The sequence below is a fragment of the Magallana gigas genome, chromosome 7 (genome assembly GCF_963853765.1).
Source record: "Magallana gigas chromosome 7, xbMagGiga1.1, whole genome shotgun sequence".
Classification (NCBI taxonomy): Eukaryota; Metazoa; Mollusca; class Bivalvia; order Ostreida; family Ostreidae; genus Magallana; species Magallana gigas.
The window spans coordinates 9,031,636-9,048,652 of record NC_088859.1 but is presented as its reverse complement, the minus strand read 5'-3'; the positions used below and the strand labels follow the sequence as shown (position 1 = coordinate 9,048,652).

Below are 17,017 nucleotides of genomic sequence, written 5' to 3'. Positions count from 1 at the left end.
GCAAAAGGTTTCTGATCCGCACCGCTCCTCAGAAAATCTTGGCTAGCGGAGATGTGCTTCTCGTTGCTCCCATCTATTAAACACCGTACACACAAACGGAAATTAGAATTATTCTTCATTCCTCATTTTTTGTTTTAATTTTAACATGCCAACGTTAACATATTCTCTACATTCCTGATTTTTTGTAAAAACAAAAATCGAGTTGTAATTTCTACCCTAAAGTCAAGCTGTTGACATCGGCTAGTGTGTAAAAAGTATTTAATATTAAGTCCTTTTAAGGACGAAAAACTGAAGCTTTAGTTCCCTTTAGATCGTATAGCTTTTGTTTAAGCAATAGCAGTCTTCCGAGATTTCCACCAATTTAAAATATATTCGCTGCGCCGCCTTGACGCCAAATTTATTTACCGTCGAAGTCGTTTTTCTTTTGCTTAGTAAATATATTTGTACTCCTTACTTTACTCAAACTCTAGTGGAACTTTCAAAAAAGTTAGTCATATCAAATGGCAAAATTAACATATATCATTCATATTTCATTTATCATTAACTGTAGTTCTACCGACAATAAGTAAGTAGGTTTTTATACTATTTTTAATTTCGGGAATTTATGCCTGTTCTGGATACCCTGATCACCGACTTCTTTATGTATCGTCGTAAACAAAATATTAAATACTTTTGTATTATTACTTTGTTCAATCTCGTATTTGTTGTTGTTTCTTCAATATTAATGCCGATTTTCTCCAAAATTCATAATATCCGTGTTCTCTCAATAATTGCCGAACAACCCTCCTAAGTTATCTTGTCGTTTAAATGAGCTTGTCGTTATTGACGTATTGTTTAAACTTTACATTTCCTTTTTCACCTTTTCCTATGAATCACTTCTAAAATCCTCCCTCTATTCAAGTGTCATTTCTAGTTCAAGGTACAATTAATACTGATACAGTCATAACTGATGTTATACAACTAAAACAAAAATAGTACTTATGTAATATGTTTGCTCATCAACCTACTGATATTAATAACATCCGATGAAAATTGAGGAAGATTTTAATATCATGGTGATGATGAGCTTGGAAGAATAGCTGTTAATGACCCCAAGTAATTGCTTTCGCCATAAGGTCTGCTGCAAAATGTACTTTGTAATTTCTTAACAGCATAAACCAAAACAAACAATTCTCCACTATATAGATGAGCTGTATTTATTTCTGAAATGATATAGAACAAAGCATTCAACTAGAGAATGAGGTAGATTAATCTGAAGGAAAAAAAACACACTTCATAAATAGACTCTGTAAATTCTGCTATTTTTAGTAACAAATAAATTTCTAATATCTACTTCATGCGCATTATAAAACAAACTGATAATTTTGGAGGTAGTTCCGGAGAATCTTTCAATAAAAGTATACGGAATGACGGTTTCTTAGTTAACAAATAGTAGTACCCATGAAAACAAGACCAAATTCAACTTTTTCTTAATCATATACACGTGTAATTTGCTTAAAATAAAGTGTCTCATTTGCATTATGTTTATATCAAAATCATATGGAAATCTTATTTCAGGTATATTTACCTATAAAAACTATATGTATATGTTAAAATCATATTTGCTTATTGAACTACATGTACATATATTACAATGTCAAAGGGCAGAGGTAAAAATAAAAACAGCATCATACAAGCCTAGTTCACATTCCTACTCTTTATCAAGGAGAAAAACACCTCAACCACTGTTTGTCACTTGCAAATAACTACAAAAAGACATATCGTCACTGGCTTAATCAAAAGTTGTAAAGTGTAAAAGTAGACTTTGTCTCCCTTTGATCAAGCAGTTTAAACAGCATCAGTAACAAATTTACTAGCCATGTAAAGTAGAACCATTTTAACAAGAGTTTGGCCTTTGGATAGTGGTGTCAAACAGCAATGTGACGTAGGCCTATCTATTTCATTGAATGCCACTCGGCCATTGCTCTTTGAAATCAACAAGATTTGTCTAGCTTTTGAGCTAAGACTATGCAATCGGTGAATATTTCGCTTGAAACCAGCGTCATTTTTAACTTGTTTTGACGCAAAAAATAGATAGTTACGTCCTACTGAAAGTCCAAGGTCTTGTTAAAATGGTTCAAAATATACAAATAGCACGCACGCTAGACTCCAGCACTGTTAGAAAGTGAGAAAGAAAGAGAGAGGAGACCTACCTTAACAAATAACTATTATGTCAGAATGGCAAAACACTATACAACAGATTATGATGGCACAATAAAACCAAAAAATATTCGCAAGTCAGAAATACATTATATGTTCTTCAACTTGATACCATAACAACTTTCTAGTTCGAAAAATCACATAAGCACTTGTCTTTTAAGACCTAAAACATTACAAAGTTGCAAATTTTTTTCATTAATTTTTATGTTACAAAATAGAAATTGATTGACATTTTTATTCTTATAAATAGGATTTGATCTGCATTTTGTTCAATAAAAACTTCATTTAATCAAAACGTCAACTTATAACATTGGATTCGCAATACAAAATACTATGATAATTAATTAATTAATAATCAATCAATATTCAAAACACACGTGATAAAATGCTCACATTGTACCTGTACTATTGAAAAAACATTACAACATGAAATAATCAAATGTTTCTGAGCCAAATTAAACACGGATGGCAACATGTAAAAATAAAATCGTTTTAACGTTACAATTAAAAATAAAAATAACTATAGTTAAAAGGAGGTTTTAATGAATAAACAAAAGCACGCTGTATATAGGTCACACTTTCCCAATCCTTTTAAAGGTGCGTACAGGAACAGATTGTTATATAAACCTGACACGTGAGGGAAAGCACATGCTTTTAAAGTATGGCAGATTTTTATATGGCACTTCTTTGTTTAGCACTAATGAAATACAAATTCTCTTCATTTGTTACAATAGCATGTGTACATGGTAAGGTAGTGTACAATTCTGCGGGTAACTTTAGTACAAAAATAAATCATGTCATTTCAAGCAGAATGATACAAGTTTTTTTTAAATTCACTTTTTTAGATCGTAAAAATCTGTTTAATTTATTTTCAAAATTGAATTTTTCTTCAATCAACAAGAATAGTATTGTCTATTGTTCATGCACGAACGTTCTAGAAATACAGTACTTAAAACCTCTAAAGTAAACAAATAGAAAACAAAGTCTTGAAAGTTTAACACCATACACCACACACGTGTATAAACATTTTTTAGAAGAAGAAAAAGTGAAGCATACACACATTCAATCACAAAACAAAATATATTTACAATGGCTACACCCGTAATAAAGCGACCTGATTGATTTCAAATATCATTTTCCAGTCCGAACCAGAAACGAATTGGACCCGGCATACCAGAGGTAGGATTTAAGAATATTTGATTAAATTTAACAAATTTCCATTTTTTTCATTTTTCTTAACCTGAAAATTTAAGAATACTTGTGAAAATATTTTAACCCGCAAACATGTAAACATAAAATAAAGAGCACTGTTGGTTTACCAGGAGTAGAATCGAACACGCATTTCATCGCTTATGTTTCTATATATACTCTATATGTAAATAACCTCAAGACTTTACGCTGCGGAAACACATCACATTAGCTTCATCTGCATTATTTTCATAAATGTATTCATGAAGTATCTAGTTAACTATATAATTAAAATAAATGTCCAAATAAGAACGAACATATTCAAATTGCAAACAAACAAATCAATAACCTAAATGATCTAGCATTGCCAAATCTAACTTGATACCCGTTGTTCAATCCAGCATTTAACCAATAATCGCCTGATATGTTTCATTTATTTTCTTCCGGCATATCATCGTCCGCCGGGTCCGGTTTTACCGTTTTCTTTCTATCTATCATGTCTTTAAGCTGCTTCATTTCCTCTTGGAGAGTGTCCAACTCGTGTCGGAGCTTTCCATTTTCTGTTTCCAGATAGCTGGACTTTGCTTCTCTCATTTTGGTTAAACTCTTTCTGTTTTCTCGACATCTTCGAGCAGCTTCGTTGTTTCTTCGGCGTCTCTCGGCATATTTCGGGTCAATCAGTGACCGCGTGTTCATCCGCCCACTTCTTGAAGAGGAGTCGTAATCGTCGTGCTTGGATTTCTTGACGAGGGAAAGAGGACCAGACTGCGCAAGAGCTATTTCTGAAAGCTGTGTGAGTCCGTTCGAAACGGGATCAAAGACTGCACCCTGAAAAGCAGACCCAAAGTCCATCGGTACTTTATGTCTCAGCTTGTGCGGTAATGCCATCGTTGGTGGACTTTGTGATACGGGGCTATCTGGGGATGAATAAGATACAGAACTTTCATTACCTGAGAAACTGTCCCCACGTTTTCGTACAGTCAAAGATAATGGTTCATCCTGGGTATGATCATCCGAGGTATAATCTGAGGGGGGAACGGTTTCTTCCTTAACAGAGGAGGCGTTAGATTCGGTTGCTTTTTGAATGTTTCTTGAAGAATACGGAGGAGAATATTGTGAGGTAGATTGAGAGGAATTGAATTGACGACCCTGAGTTTCGTTTGATTCCCCTGAGAGGTAAAGTTTTCTTCTACTAGTGCCTAATTCTTCATTATTTGATGCGCTGGAACTTTGCTGCGGGTATCTGTCTTGCATATGAGGTGAAGTGAGAGAATTTGATGATACCTGGCTCTGGAAGGTCTCCGGGGCTCCAGGCGATGGAACGGCCGCGATAAAATATGACATTGGTCCTTTAGAGTTGTAATTTCCTTGTAGAGAGATCGGTAGTGGAATGGACGATTGCATGGGAACCATGGTCGGCGGTTGAGCACCGTGAAGCATGGACCCACTACTTCTGGCTGCTGATAGGTAGGCCATGTTCATCGAAGAACTGGCGTGATGATTGGAAACAGGTGATAATGACCTCTCCCTTGTTTTAGACGCGGGTGCTTTACTGTCTTCGTTAATATCAAATGTTTCGTTTAGAGGTATGCCGAAATGTTTCTTAATTGCAAACAATTCATTCCTTACCTGACAATTTTCTCGAGTTAGTTCTACTATTCTATTTTCTAAGACTACATCATGAAACCGACGCTTTTCTCGGGATCTGCGTGCAGCTTCGTTATTTTTTCGTCTCTTTTCCCAGTAATGGTCATCTTTTCTGTTCTCGGGTATGAATTCACGTTGTTTTCTCGATGGTATATACGGATTGGAACCGTCACTGGACGCACCTTTGTCCGATGATCTGTTGTTTGCGGTCGGAGCCACGATGCAGGTCGGTATATTCGAGGTAGGATTTGGTGAGTTTGTGTCTGAGCTACTTCCAAGAGAATCAGCGTTTTCATTAAATTGATCCTCCTGCTCCATTGTCACTAATTCTTGTTTTCTCTCAATTCTAAGTGCAGAGTTAAAGTCCGCATAACTATATGAAGAGCACTCTCTGCGCTCTTTGTATATAAGTTCCCTGAGTTCTCCGTCCGCAAATGCTGCTTCTAATCCGGTCCTGCAAAAAAAAATTAAAAAATAAATATTATGGCTCTCTATTTAAGGATCAATCGCTCTTCAAGGTTAAATGTTTAAAATACATTTTCCCCTTTTCCAGGTCATTAAGACACTAGTATCATGTTTGGAGAGTTCATGTATGATATGTGCTCATATTGCTGATGATAAGCTCATGATCAGCCAAACAATGCGTTGCATAACCAAGAATAGAAGCCATGTAATGTGCTACATTTGGTAAGGCGGAACAATTTCTACCAAGTTTGCCCTATATTGAGGAAGGAAAGGGCAGCTCGAGACACAGTTATTAGAGGAGCGTTCTAACCTTGTAGGGCATATCTGACTATATTAGAAAGACTTAAGACATGAAGATTGTTTTCTTTGAATGAAGGATGTTCACGCAAAATAATTTTGGTTTCTTTAAAGTGTAAAATGACACACCAAAAGCAACCGTGTCATATTTTTACATATTTATCAGACACCTTTAATGGTGTGCATTGCAAGGATAGGTTTGTACGAAAGATCAACAGACTTCATCAGCCTTTGTGTAGATGTTGAGGACTGATTTCGTTATAGCCCGTTATAGTCCGGCATTATTCAGATTTATAATAATTTTAAGATAATTTTATCATCGGAGATATCAATAACACCAAACAATGACACACTAACACTTACGCCGAGGAAACACATCATACAGCTCTCCTGTTGAGCAAGGTTTGTCTCAGCTTCCTTTGAATAATGAACAAGGACTTTAATTTATGAAATTTACTTCCTCTATCTTAATTATTAGAGCAAAAAATTAATGTTTACTTTTGTACATTTTACAGACTTCTTAGTCCTAAATTTGATTTCATAATTTGTAACTTCATTGTCATGCCTATTTTGAGAATATTTAAGCATTTTGGAGGAGAAAAGTTCTATATAAAAACACAGGAAATTATTATAAATAGAAATGTGTGTCATACCAAGCGATTGTTATATTTAAAAATCATCAACATTTTAAAGTTCTTTTTTTAGTAAAAATATATCTTTTAGCGATCTGCGATCCTTGGCAATATTAGATATCAATAAAATATCCTGATGTTTCTTTGTTCCTGCTATAGATTTTGATTTCATGTCGAATATGTGGATCAATCTTGCAGAGTTTGAAGTATCATTACATATCAGGTCCCACAAATTAGTTGGTTCTGTGGAGACCAAAAAAATGCAACGTATGAAAATCACAGGTTCGAGCAGTCGATGAACCAAAGCAATTTTTCACAAATCTCCAATTTTATTGTATTTGTTTACATTATAACTCAACTGGGCAATTATCGTTGTACAATTCCAAAATATCATTATTTTCTAAACTTTTGCTTCTTTTCAATGTACACTGAAATGTAAATATTAAAACGGAAGAACAGATGTCAGTCTTATAATATTAAAATTTTGAGGTTGAAAATACGAAAATTATATTCAAAATAAAAGCAAATTTAGCGGGAAGTCATAGCATTTACATTCCTTTGTTTTTAGAATCAATGTCATTTCTTCCATGGCGGCAAAATTAACGTAAAATTATAGCTTTTTTAGAATAATTCATTCGTCTATGTCCTAGCCTTGTACATTTTGCAGATTAAATTTCCGTAGAAAAAACAAGATGCCTACAGGTTTACACGGCCACCCTTACCTGAGACTGTTACCCCCCCCCCTACTTGATGTTTGAGAAACATTTATGCATAAAGGAGTGAGGGGGCTGGGGGGGGGGCGAAAGTCGGAGGAATTTCGGATTAAATATACCCCAGCTCAAGGGTACAAACATTGTAAAAATTTTGATAGAGACATGCAGACCTTTAATGGTCAATCTTTTAGAATATTCAGTTTCACTCATGCATGCGGGTCATTTCTACAAGCATAAAATGCACAAGAAATTAAAGTAACTAGATTTCCTAGAAAAGAAAACATATTACTAGATTCCTAGATTTCCTAGAATAAAACACATAATTAATTTGATATGGCCATGTGACAATTTACCTTAATTGTTGTTTTTTAAGTAGAAGTAAAAAATATAATATTGCTAAAGGAGGACAAAGTGCTACAGTCTGACCTTAAAAAAAATACATGTTTACTAAACCGCCATATTTGTCACACCCCCCCCCCCCCTTATAAAAAACAGCAACCACTCCCCAGTGAACTTTACAATTTAGGAACAGGACAGTATGTACATAAAAACAATAACTTATTTCATCTCCCACGGTTGTGAAAAACAGATGAAAATATTAGAAAATTCAATACATTTTCACTATGTGGTCATATTGGCTCTACCCAGGGGTCCTGAACCCATTCCCAGGGGTCATGCATTTAACAATTTAGGTAGAGGGCTGCATGAATATTATAATCATGCATTCAGTTTATCTTCCCCTGCTGTGAATGTGGAGAAAATTTCTTTAATATATAATACATTTTTAACCATATGGCCATATCCCTGGTCTAAAGCCTGAACCTCTGACCATGGGACCATGAATTTCACAATTTCGGTACAAGAATTTATGGACATTGTAGCCAAGCATTTAGTTTTATCTAAAATGAATATGGAAGTGGAAAAAGATTTTCGAAGATTTAATACATTTTCACTGTATGGTCATCTAATCATATTGGCCCCGCCATAGGGCCTGAACCCCATTCCCTGCGGTCATGAACTTCAAAATTTTGGTAGAGGGCTTAATGGACATCCTAACCATGCATTTACTTTCTTTCAAATATGTGTGGAAGTAGAGAAGAAATTTTTCGAAAATAATGCTTTTTTGCTTATTTGGTCTGCCCATGAAGCCATGGGGTGGTATATATGGTCATAAGTTTAACAGTTTATAAATGTTCCTTTAATGTGGACGAAGACCCATTGTTCATCTGAGTGACTTCGGAGGTAAAATTACATATATATTGTATTTCAGGATATCAATGTTTCATGTTTTTGCATATATTTGCATTAAAGAATCGATATTGGGATTTTTTAAGGATAGAGAAATTAGTAATGAATTAACAAAAATAAGACCTGTACACAAATAATTTTTAGTACCTTTTGCCCTAAAAAGCCGATGTTTCGCATGTATTACAAACCCATCTTTAAATAAAGCTTAAAAAATCTAAATGTAAAGTAACTTAAAAACAAGATCAATTTTTTTAATGAAAAAATTACTACTGCCATCAGCTGTCATCCTGAGATTTTCAGAAATGCCGAGTCTGTTCGTGCACTTATTTCGTGACGGTTTGTATTTATGTATCATATACCTTGCAGTCTGTTCAAAGAATATGCCTTAAAAAACTAGACGTATGTGGTTTTTCTATGAAGAATTGCTAATGTGATAACATGTGTTTGACTATTAATTTCAGGCAATGAGATGCATGATTTCTAAAGACGATTGCCTAAATATGGACGTCAGTCCCAAACTGTTGAGAATAATATTTTGGGACCAGATGCAGGAGCGCGCCTTAGGCGGGTGCCATGGATTTTTAAACCAAAAGATCGAGAACAAAATGGTCGGTCCATTTTAATCTCCGAAAACAATGCATGTGTACAACTGTATTGCTGTCCATTTTAATCTCAGAAAACAATGCATGTGTACAACTGTATTGCTGTCCATTTTAATCTCAGAAAACAATGCATGTGTACAACTGTATTGCTGAGTTTACCAACCAGATAAAACAGATTTTTTTTATAAAATTCAACTTTCCCCATCCCTTGTTTATTTTATGATTAACAGTTACATTTTTGCATTACATGGCAAAAATGTTGCAAGATTTACAGATTTACAATTCGTCATTTTCCTATTAAGTTACGATTGTAAAGGTCAAAAGAATTAGGAATTTTCTCTTTACATCTCTCGTAAAGAGAAATAATTTCAAATAAATGATATTCTCAGAATAGTGAAAAAATTAATTCAGGCAATATAAGCTATGGTCTAGTTTGTTCCTTAAAGCCGCACAAAATGGGATTGATTTTTTTTTAATGTAAATATTGAATCATGAAAGACGATGTAACGTTTCAAAATATTAAAATCGGAAGTGCCATTCGATCAATGGCAAACGTTTCGGCTAATATAAATAATTCGAATAAATATTTCAATTAAATCGTGTCATGCAAAATATGCTTTTACTTCTTCTGGGAAATTTAGTTTCTAATAATCAGATTCATTATTTAATAATTTCAGTCAAAGAAAGCTAGCATAAGATTCAAAATTCTATAGATAAAAGTGAACAATTAATATAGAGGAACATCTGATAATTTATCAGTATATGTAAAACACAGCAATACTAGGAAAACTGAGTTTACATCTATGCATCTCTGTGTCACAGTATGAGCGCGCAAACTTGATAAAAAGATAAACATGTATTATAAATGAACATTATATATTCATCGAGATCAAGTGCAAAGCTAACCCAGATCGCGAATATATTACACCATTGATTTTCAAATGAACGAATGAATATACTTTTCTTTATTTATTTTTTTTTTCATCTCGAAATACGGATAATCGGATATCTTTTTTATTTCACTTTTTTTTCCGATGCCGTTTCTCTGGTATAAAGATAAAAAAAAAAAAAAGATTTGAATATATAAATCTAATACCGATCGATGAAAAACACAAAACATGTCCATCAGAAAACATATCCATCAGTAAGAACGATTTTTTTAAATCGAAGAAAAATTCCTTAAGTAAATTGTGAGGGTTGCTTTAAAGATACAAGATTTCGTTGTTGTTTTATATCTGTAAAAGGTCACGCGAAACTATAGTGAAAAAATATAGGACTAGGAACAATAATTTCAAAAGTGGGCGGTAGAGAGAAATATTCTTTCTTTAAGAAATGTAAAAGAATTCACCCTGAGAGAAAATTTTACTTCCGTTCTACTGTAAGCTCTTGCTCCTTGGCCTTGTATCTTAGTATACCCTGTGTGGCGCGAATGACTAAATGTTTGCGTCAAAGGATCCTGGGACGCGAATAAATTACAAAATCATTGCGTTTAAAGTGTATCGATGGATGCGGATAAAATTAACGAAAACCTTGCGTCATGGAATTGCATTCCAGTGTTGTGGGATGCAAATGATGAAAGGCTTTGCGCCACGTGATTTGTTCTCGGTATCATGAAACGCGAATGAGGACTATTTTAAAATCCTTCCACCGTGGTTTTGCACCAGTTACAGCAGTTATTTAAAGTAAATTTCAGCTGGTGCCATGGATTTTTAAACCAAAAGATCGAGAACAAAATGGTCGGTCCATTTTAATCTCCGAAAACAATGCATGTGTACAACTGTATTGCTGTCCATTTTAATCTCCGAAAACAATGCATGTGTACAACTGTATTGCTGTCCATTTTAATCTCAGAAAACAATGCATGTGTACAACTGTATTGCTGAGTTTACCAACCAGATAAAACAGATTTTTTTTATAATATTCAACTTTCCCCATCCCTTGTTTATTTTATGATTAACAGTTACATTTTTGCATTACATGGCAAAAATGTTGCAAGATTTACAGATTTACAATTCGTCATTTTCCTATTAAGTTACGATTGTAAAGGTCAAAAGAATTAGGAATTTTCTCTTTACATCTCTCGTAAAGAGAAATAATTTCAAATAAATGATATTCTCAGAATAGTGAAAAAATTAATTCAGGCAATATAAGCTATGGTCTAGTTTGTTCCTTAAAGCCGCACAAAATGGGATTGATTTTTTTTTAATGTAAATATTGAATCATGAAAGACGATGTAACGTTTCAAAATATTAAAATCGGAAGTGCCATTCGATCAATGGCAAACGTTTCGGCTAATATAAATAATTCGAATAAATATTTCAATTAAATCGTGTCATGCAAAATATGCTTTTACTTCTTCTGGGAAATTTAGTTTCTAATAATCAGATTCATTATTTAATAATTTCAGTCAAAGAAAGCTAGCATAAGATTCAAAATTCTATAGATAAAAGTGAACAATTAATATAGAGGAACATCTGATGATTTATCAGTATATGTAAAACACAGCAATACTAGGAAAACTGAGTTTACATCTATGCATCTCTGTGTCACAGTATGAGCGCGCAAACTTGATAAAAAGATAAACATGTATTATAAATGAACATTATATATTCATCGAGATCAAGTGCAAAGCTAACCCAGATCGCGAATATATTACACCATTGATTTTCAAATGAACGAATGAATATACTTTTCTTTATTTATTTTTTTTTTCATCTCGAAATACGGATAATCGGATATCTTTTTTATTTCACTTTTTTTTCCGATGCCGTTTCTCTGGTATAAAGATAAAAAAAAAAAAAAGATTTGAATATATAAATCTAATACCGATCGATGAAAAACACAAAACATGTCCATCAGAAAACATATCCATCAGTAAGAACGATTTTTTTAAATCGAAGAAAAATTCCTTAAGTAAATTGTGAGGGTTGCTTTAAAGATACAAGATTTCGTTGTTGTTTTATATCTGTAAAAGGTCACGCGAAACTATAGTGAAAAAATATAGGACTAGGAACAATAATTTCAAAAGTGGGCGGTAGAGAGAAATATTCTTTCTTTAAGAAATGTAAAAGAATTCACCCTGAGAGAAAATTTTACTTCCGTTCTACTGTAAGCTCTTGCTCCTTGGCCTTGTATCTTAGTATACCCTGTGTGGCGCGAATGACTAAATGTTTGCGTCAAAGGATCCTGGGACGCGAATAAATTACAAAATCATTGCGTTTAAAGTGTATCGATGGATGCGGATAAAATTAACGAAAACCTTGCGTCATGGAATTGCATTCCAGTGTTGTGGGATGCAAATGATGAAAGGCTTTGCGCCACGTGATTTGTTCTCGGTATCATGAAACGCGAATGAGGACTATTTTAAAATCCTTCCACCGTGGTTTTGCACCAGTTACAGCAGTTATTTAAAGTAAATTTCAGCTTTTTCAAATGATAATGAAAAAAAACATTTGAAGGTTTTGTTTCTTCTTATATGTTTAACAACTTATTTTGGAAATACACAAACTGCATTTGAACATATATTTTTCTATAGCATCCCTATAACTAATTTAAAATCTTGCGTTAATTGTTCATGATTTTCATTTATTTCATCGTTACATTAATATTCCATTTGATTATGAATGAACAAGGAAAAATCAATTTAGTTTAAACAAAATACGGGCGGATTTGTTATGCATGGTCTCGTTTGCGTCCCGAAGAATGCTTTCAAAAGGAAACAAATGGAGATATATAACGCATCAATACTTAGTAAGTTACAAAATGTAAGCTACACAAAAGTCGTTGTTTCATAAGCCTGGAATGGCTCCCGGTAAAAATCAATAAAAACCATTGAAATAAAAAAAACACACTATCTGCTTTCTCGTGCTTGAACTTTAAAAAATATAATGTTCGTGTCCCATAAAAATAGCTCTGAATAAATTACACATTTACATAACATAATGTTACACCAAACATTTTGTAATATATCTATGAAACGCATTCTAATTAATTATGGATTTACAAGTTACCTAGCCTACATTATTTGTAATTTCCTGCAGTTTATTAATGATATCATTGAATAAATGCTAAATGATCAATCAAGTTTTACAGATAAAAAATCGAGAAAAAAATATTGAGTGTGTACTTTAGGGGGTTTTTTTTAACAAAGAATAAAAATGTATTACTAATGAGTACTGAATTAAAGCAAAACGTGTACATTTGTATATTTAAAAAACAAAGAAAGAAGCAATTTTTTGTACACATATCGTAGTATCTTTTCTTGTAAGTGAGCAGCGTGATTCTATCATTGATAGAGCATTGGTTAGCAGGCCAAAGGTCACCGTGAGGACACGGCCGCCCGTCTCCTCTCCCCTTCGCTCAGTACACTCTGCTGCTACTCACAGACCAGCAACTCAATTTACTGCAAATTCCGAATCATTAAAAATACAGAAGAAAAATACAAAGTCTTAACGAGAAAGAGAGAGAAAGGTCAAAGAGTCGCGAGAGCTCTCCCTCCGTTGGTCAGCATTCTCGCGATCGTATTTTGTTTCTAAGCCTCCTTTCAAGTGTGACATTTAGAAGAAAGAATGACCCCAAGAGCCCTAGCTGTTCGTTCTTTACAATTATTTCTATTTTATTCCATTTTTTGATATTTTGAAAGTGGATATCGAGGCACATCTGTCCGTTTTAGCTGACAATGAATGCAAACCTCTAAAATAGCGTAAAAATGTGGAAATCACCTGTGGTAAATTTTAAGCATTTAAACTTTCATTGCGATGTTTTACGAGAAAACGTAAAGACATATTCCTACATATTTTAAAAAGTCCATAACACACGAGTTCATGAACTGAAATATATACGTAATATTTATGATTATGTTTTGTAAATCGCAGTACAGATGAATAACCACGGCGCAGGGTTTTAAACCTGAACTAATTGCAAAGAAAAAATAATGGATTTAACTTTTTAAAAACTTGGCTGAATTTTCTATAGCACGTGTTAGGAATAAAAACAATCTAAAGAAAATTAACATACTTAGACAAATTACATATACTTAACCCCTAATGCCAGACAAAAAGTCGGGCTAATAAAATCTTAATTTAAAAATTCATTGTATTAGCAATAACGTGCATTAAAGAAGAATCAAAAACATGTGAACTTAGAGTCGCAAATTAAAAGGACGCAATATTAACTCCAAATTATTCAACGAAAAAATTCCATATGGGTCGTATCAGAAATGACGTAAATGAATTATGATCCTATTAATCATTACATCACATCCATGACAATGTTTTTAAAGGAAATTTCACAATCACTTACCTTCTTCTCTCGATTGATCGCTGTTCCCACAATATCGGTGTGTTTACGAAGCAGGCCATAGACAAATGTGCTTTATTTCTGGAAACTTTACAATAAACTTATGCGAACAAATCTGATTTACGTAATACTCCAAAAGAATTATGTAATTTGCAAGGGCAAGGTTGTTTTGTTTGATCTACTCCTCGAGATAACCCGGCCTTACATTTACTGCACGTGACGAATTACGCCAGTACTGAAGTATGTCTCAAAAACAATACTCTAGTTAGTAAAGCTGCACCACGGCAAGGCTATTTTTATCACTGTCATACATATCGATGAAAGGAATCCCACGTGAAGGGCTTATCATTATTCAATAAGTCAAACCCACCAAAAGGAAGCTGTATCAACTAATGCCATACACTCTTGACTCGCATGTAAAACACATTCATCGTAAGTAAGTAAACACTATATCGTGACCCCAAAAACACAGGCCAAAAGTTCAAACAAAAAGATAATTAAAAATAACTATAATCTCACCTCCTTCTGCTTCAAGCACTCTGTATCCTTGCCCGAGAAGGACTTACTTTCATGGCTTTCTGAGGTAGAATCTGCCCAAAGAACATATTATGTAATGCTTAAGAGGACAAAAAATATCGGATCACGTGATTTGCAGTTGAACCGACGTGACCTCACTGGCCTTAGATTGAGGACAACAAATATAACCGGGAAACAGATCGTTTTAACAACAAAGACTCGGACTGGACAACAAAAGTTGACCGAGGCCATCTTATTATAAAAGAATTTTCTACCTGTTTTAAAGGTCATCCGAGGCAACGCCATTAGGTCGCATAGGATCCCCTATCGTATCTTTCCCAATTCGGAGCCATGATTTTTTTTTCAGCACTGCTTGTGTGACCTGGCAATTCAAATGCGTGCGCATACAAATTATATAATGGGCGCGTAACTAATACATCGTAAAAAAATAAGAACTAGGTCAATTATTTGGGAATACAAAAGGGGTTGCGTGTCATCCCCACTGGGATAGATGTGTCGTAGCTTGTTTTTGTGAACTGTTGAATTTGATCCGCGATAAAGGAACACAATGGGGAACAACGTAAAGTATTCTAAAGTGTAAGACAGAGAGGGCGATAGCGGGCCGCCACTCTGTTCATTCATAAAATATGATTCATGCGTGCAATCATGCAGTGAGATATAATGATCAACTACCTATATGCACTAAAACCTGATTCGGTCTTGTTTACTTATTTTTTTATTTTTTTTTTTGCATAGGCGTAAATGCGAAAAAACAGAATGCTTGTAAATGAACTGTAATGTTGTAAATATCACACTATAATGTGTAGTACGTACTATAGTATACGGATAGATAACCGATTTTGCTAGAAACAGCTGTCGGTGGCATTCATTTCATTTTTTTTCGGGGGGGGGGGGGGGGTTGTGTGGTGGATGGGTCAATCAGAGGGTAACATTCTCTTCGCCCTCACTCTCCCGCTGACCTCACTGGACACGATCTAAATTCATTCCTTCATTCATGCGTTTTACAGAAACAGATCAATATCAACTTCTCCATAGCAACGCAAATTTGCTCTATCTTTATATTGCTATCAATATGCTTTAGATTCTTACTTTAGTGAATAATGCCTTCTTATATATCATTTATAAATGTTTCATTTTTTCTTTTAATATTTGTATATTCCTTGAGCCACTATCATTCCTGCATTTTCTAAAACGCAAGGGCTAGTAGAAAGATTGTTAGTTCAGTGTCGATGAGCGGCAATCGATAAACTTTTTTACTTGTTTATTCTTTCCCTGGCGAGAAAATGGAGATTTGCGGTCGATTAAGGTCGCCCCAATATAATAAAACAGAGGAATGCATGACGTTGACTGCAGTTGTAAAGGGAACAAGTGCGCAGGCGCAGCTGCGGTATTATCATATCTCAAGGACCTCACCTAAGATTCACCCCAAATGACCGCTGAAAGCGTTTAAAACACATCGGTGCTGAGCAGTATTGATGTGACTATGGATGCGGAACTTGGTGTTGAAAAAAAAATCGCTAAATATCGAGCGATGAAAGATAAATGAAGGTGTGACATTTGTAGTGTTATCTAATATATTAACGTAACATAAGGAAAATAATGTTTTCTGTGTTAAACAGGATTGTTTGATGTTTTCCCCCTCTCAGTGACTTGCTAATGTGTATCATTTCGGAGAAGCTGGGGCACGTTGTCATTTAATTTATCCTTTTATATAACTGAACAGCACGTGATAAAGCCAGATGCAATGCTTTACCCCACGTATGTCAGCCTATTTCACGTACGCAGTTAAATTGCGGTTCAAATGCGGATATATCAATTTTTTGTAGTTTGAAGTAAATAATATGATTTAGGGATCATACTAATACCCCCTGAAACATGTTTACGCTAGTAAAGCCCCTTTCACAATTTGCGCACGAGCACTATACAACACTTTGCGACAGGATTTTTTTAGATTCGCACGAGCTCTCTCATCTCGCATTCGTTGCATGCGTTTTAGTGCTCGCATCACGTCTCACATGCACACTATTCCAACGCGACCGAACGCGATCCAAATCATCGCAGTGCAACACACGAACATTTGTACGAACATTTTACAACGTTTTGTGTACTCGCAAGAGTAATGCACGAGTTTTAAAGGTCGAAAGATGAATCGCAGTTGTCGTGTGATCATGAAACTGTTGCTCAACATGTC

General features: G+C 34.3%; 1 protein-coding gene across 3 annotated transcripts; it reads right to left on the bottom strand.

Annotated features, from left to right (window-relative positions):
* Window positions 1-1,170: 1,170 nt before the first annotated feature.
* Window positions 1,171-15,193, bottom strand: LOC105322971 (transcription factor atf-2). Of its 3 annotated transcripts, XM_011421886.3 has the most exons (3): window positions 15,081-15,193; window positions 14,809-14,879; window positions 1,171-5,488 (listed from the first exon to the last, which is right to left on the bottom strand). In XM_011421886.3, the coding sequence occupies exon 3, from the start codon at window positions 5,350-5,352 to the stop codon at window positions 3,817-3,819; it is 1,536 nt and encodes a 511-aa protein (XP_011420188.3). In that variant the 5' UTR covers window positions 5,353-5,488; window positions 14,809-14,879; window positions 15,081-15,193; the 3' UTR covers window positions 1,171-3,816. The 3 variants fall into 3 exon arrangements, with proteins under 3 accessions (XP_011420188.3, XP_011420187.3, XP_065921732.1); XM_011421885.4 differs by lacking the exons at window positions 14,809-14,879; window positions 15,081-15,193 and adding an exon at window positions 14,293-14,699; XM_066065660.1 differs by lacking the exons at window positions 14,809-14,879; window positions 15,081-15,193 and adding an exon at window positions 6,160-6,180.
* Window positions 15,194-17,017: the final 1,824 nt, after the last annotated feature.

What these genes read in the sequence shown, in the direction of transcription:
- LOC105322971 (XM_011421885.4), bottom strand. Translation starts at nt 14,351, where the DNA reads ATGGCCTGCTTCGTAAACACACCGATATTGTGGGAACAGCGATCAATC. An exon ending in CGATCAATCGAGAGAAGAAG is followed by an intron (nt 5,489 to 14,292) that starts GTAAGTGATTGT and finishes TTTTTTTTGCAG; the next exon opens with GACCGGATTAGAAGCAGCAT.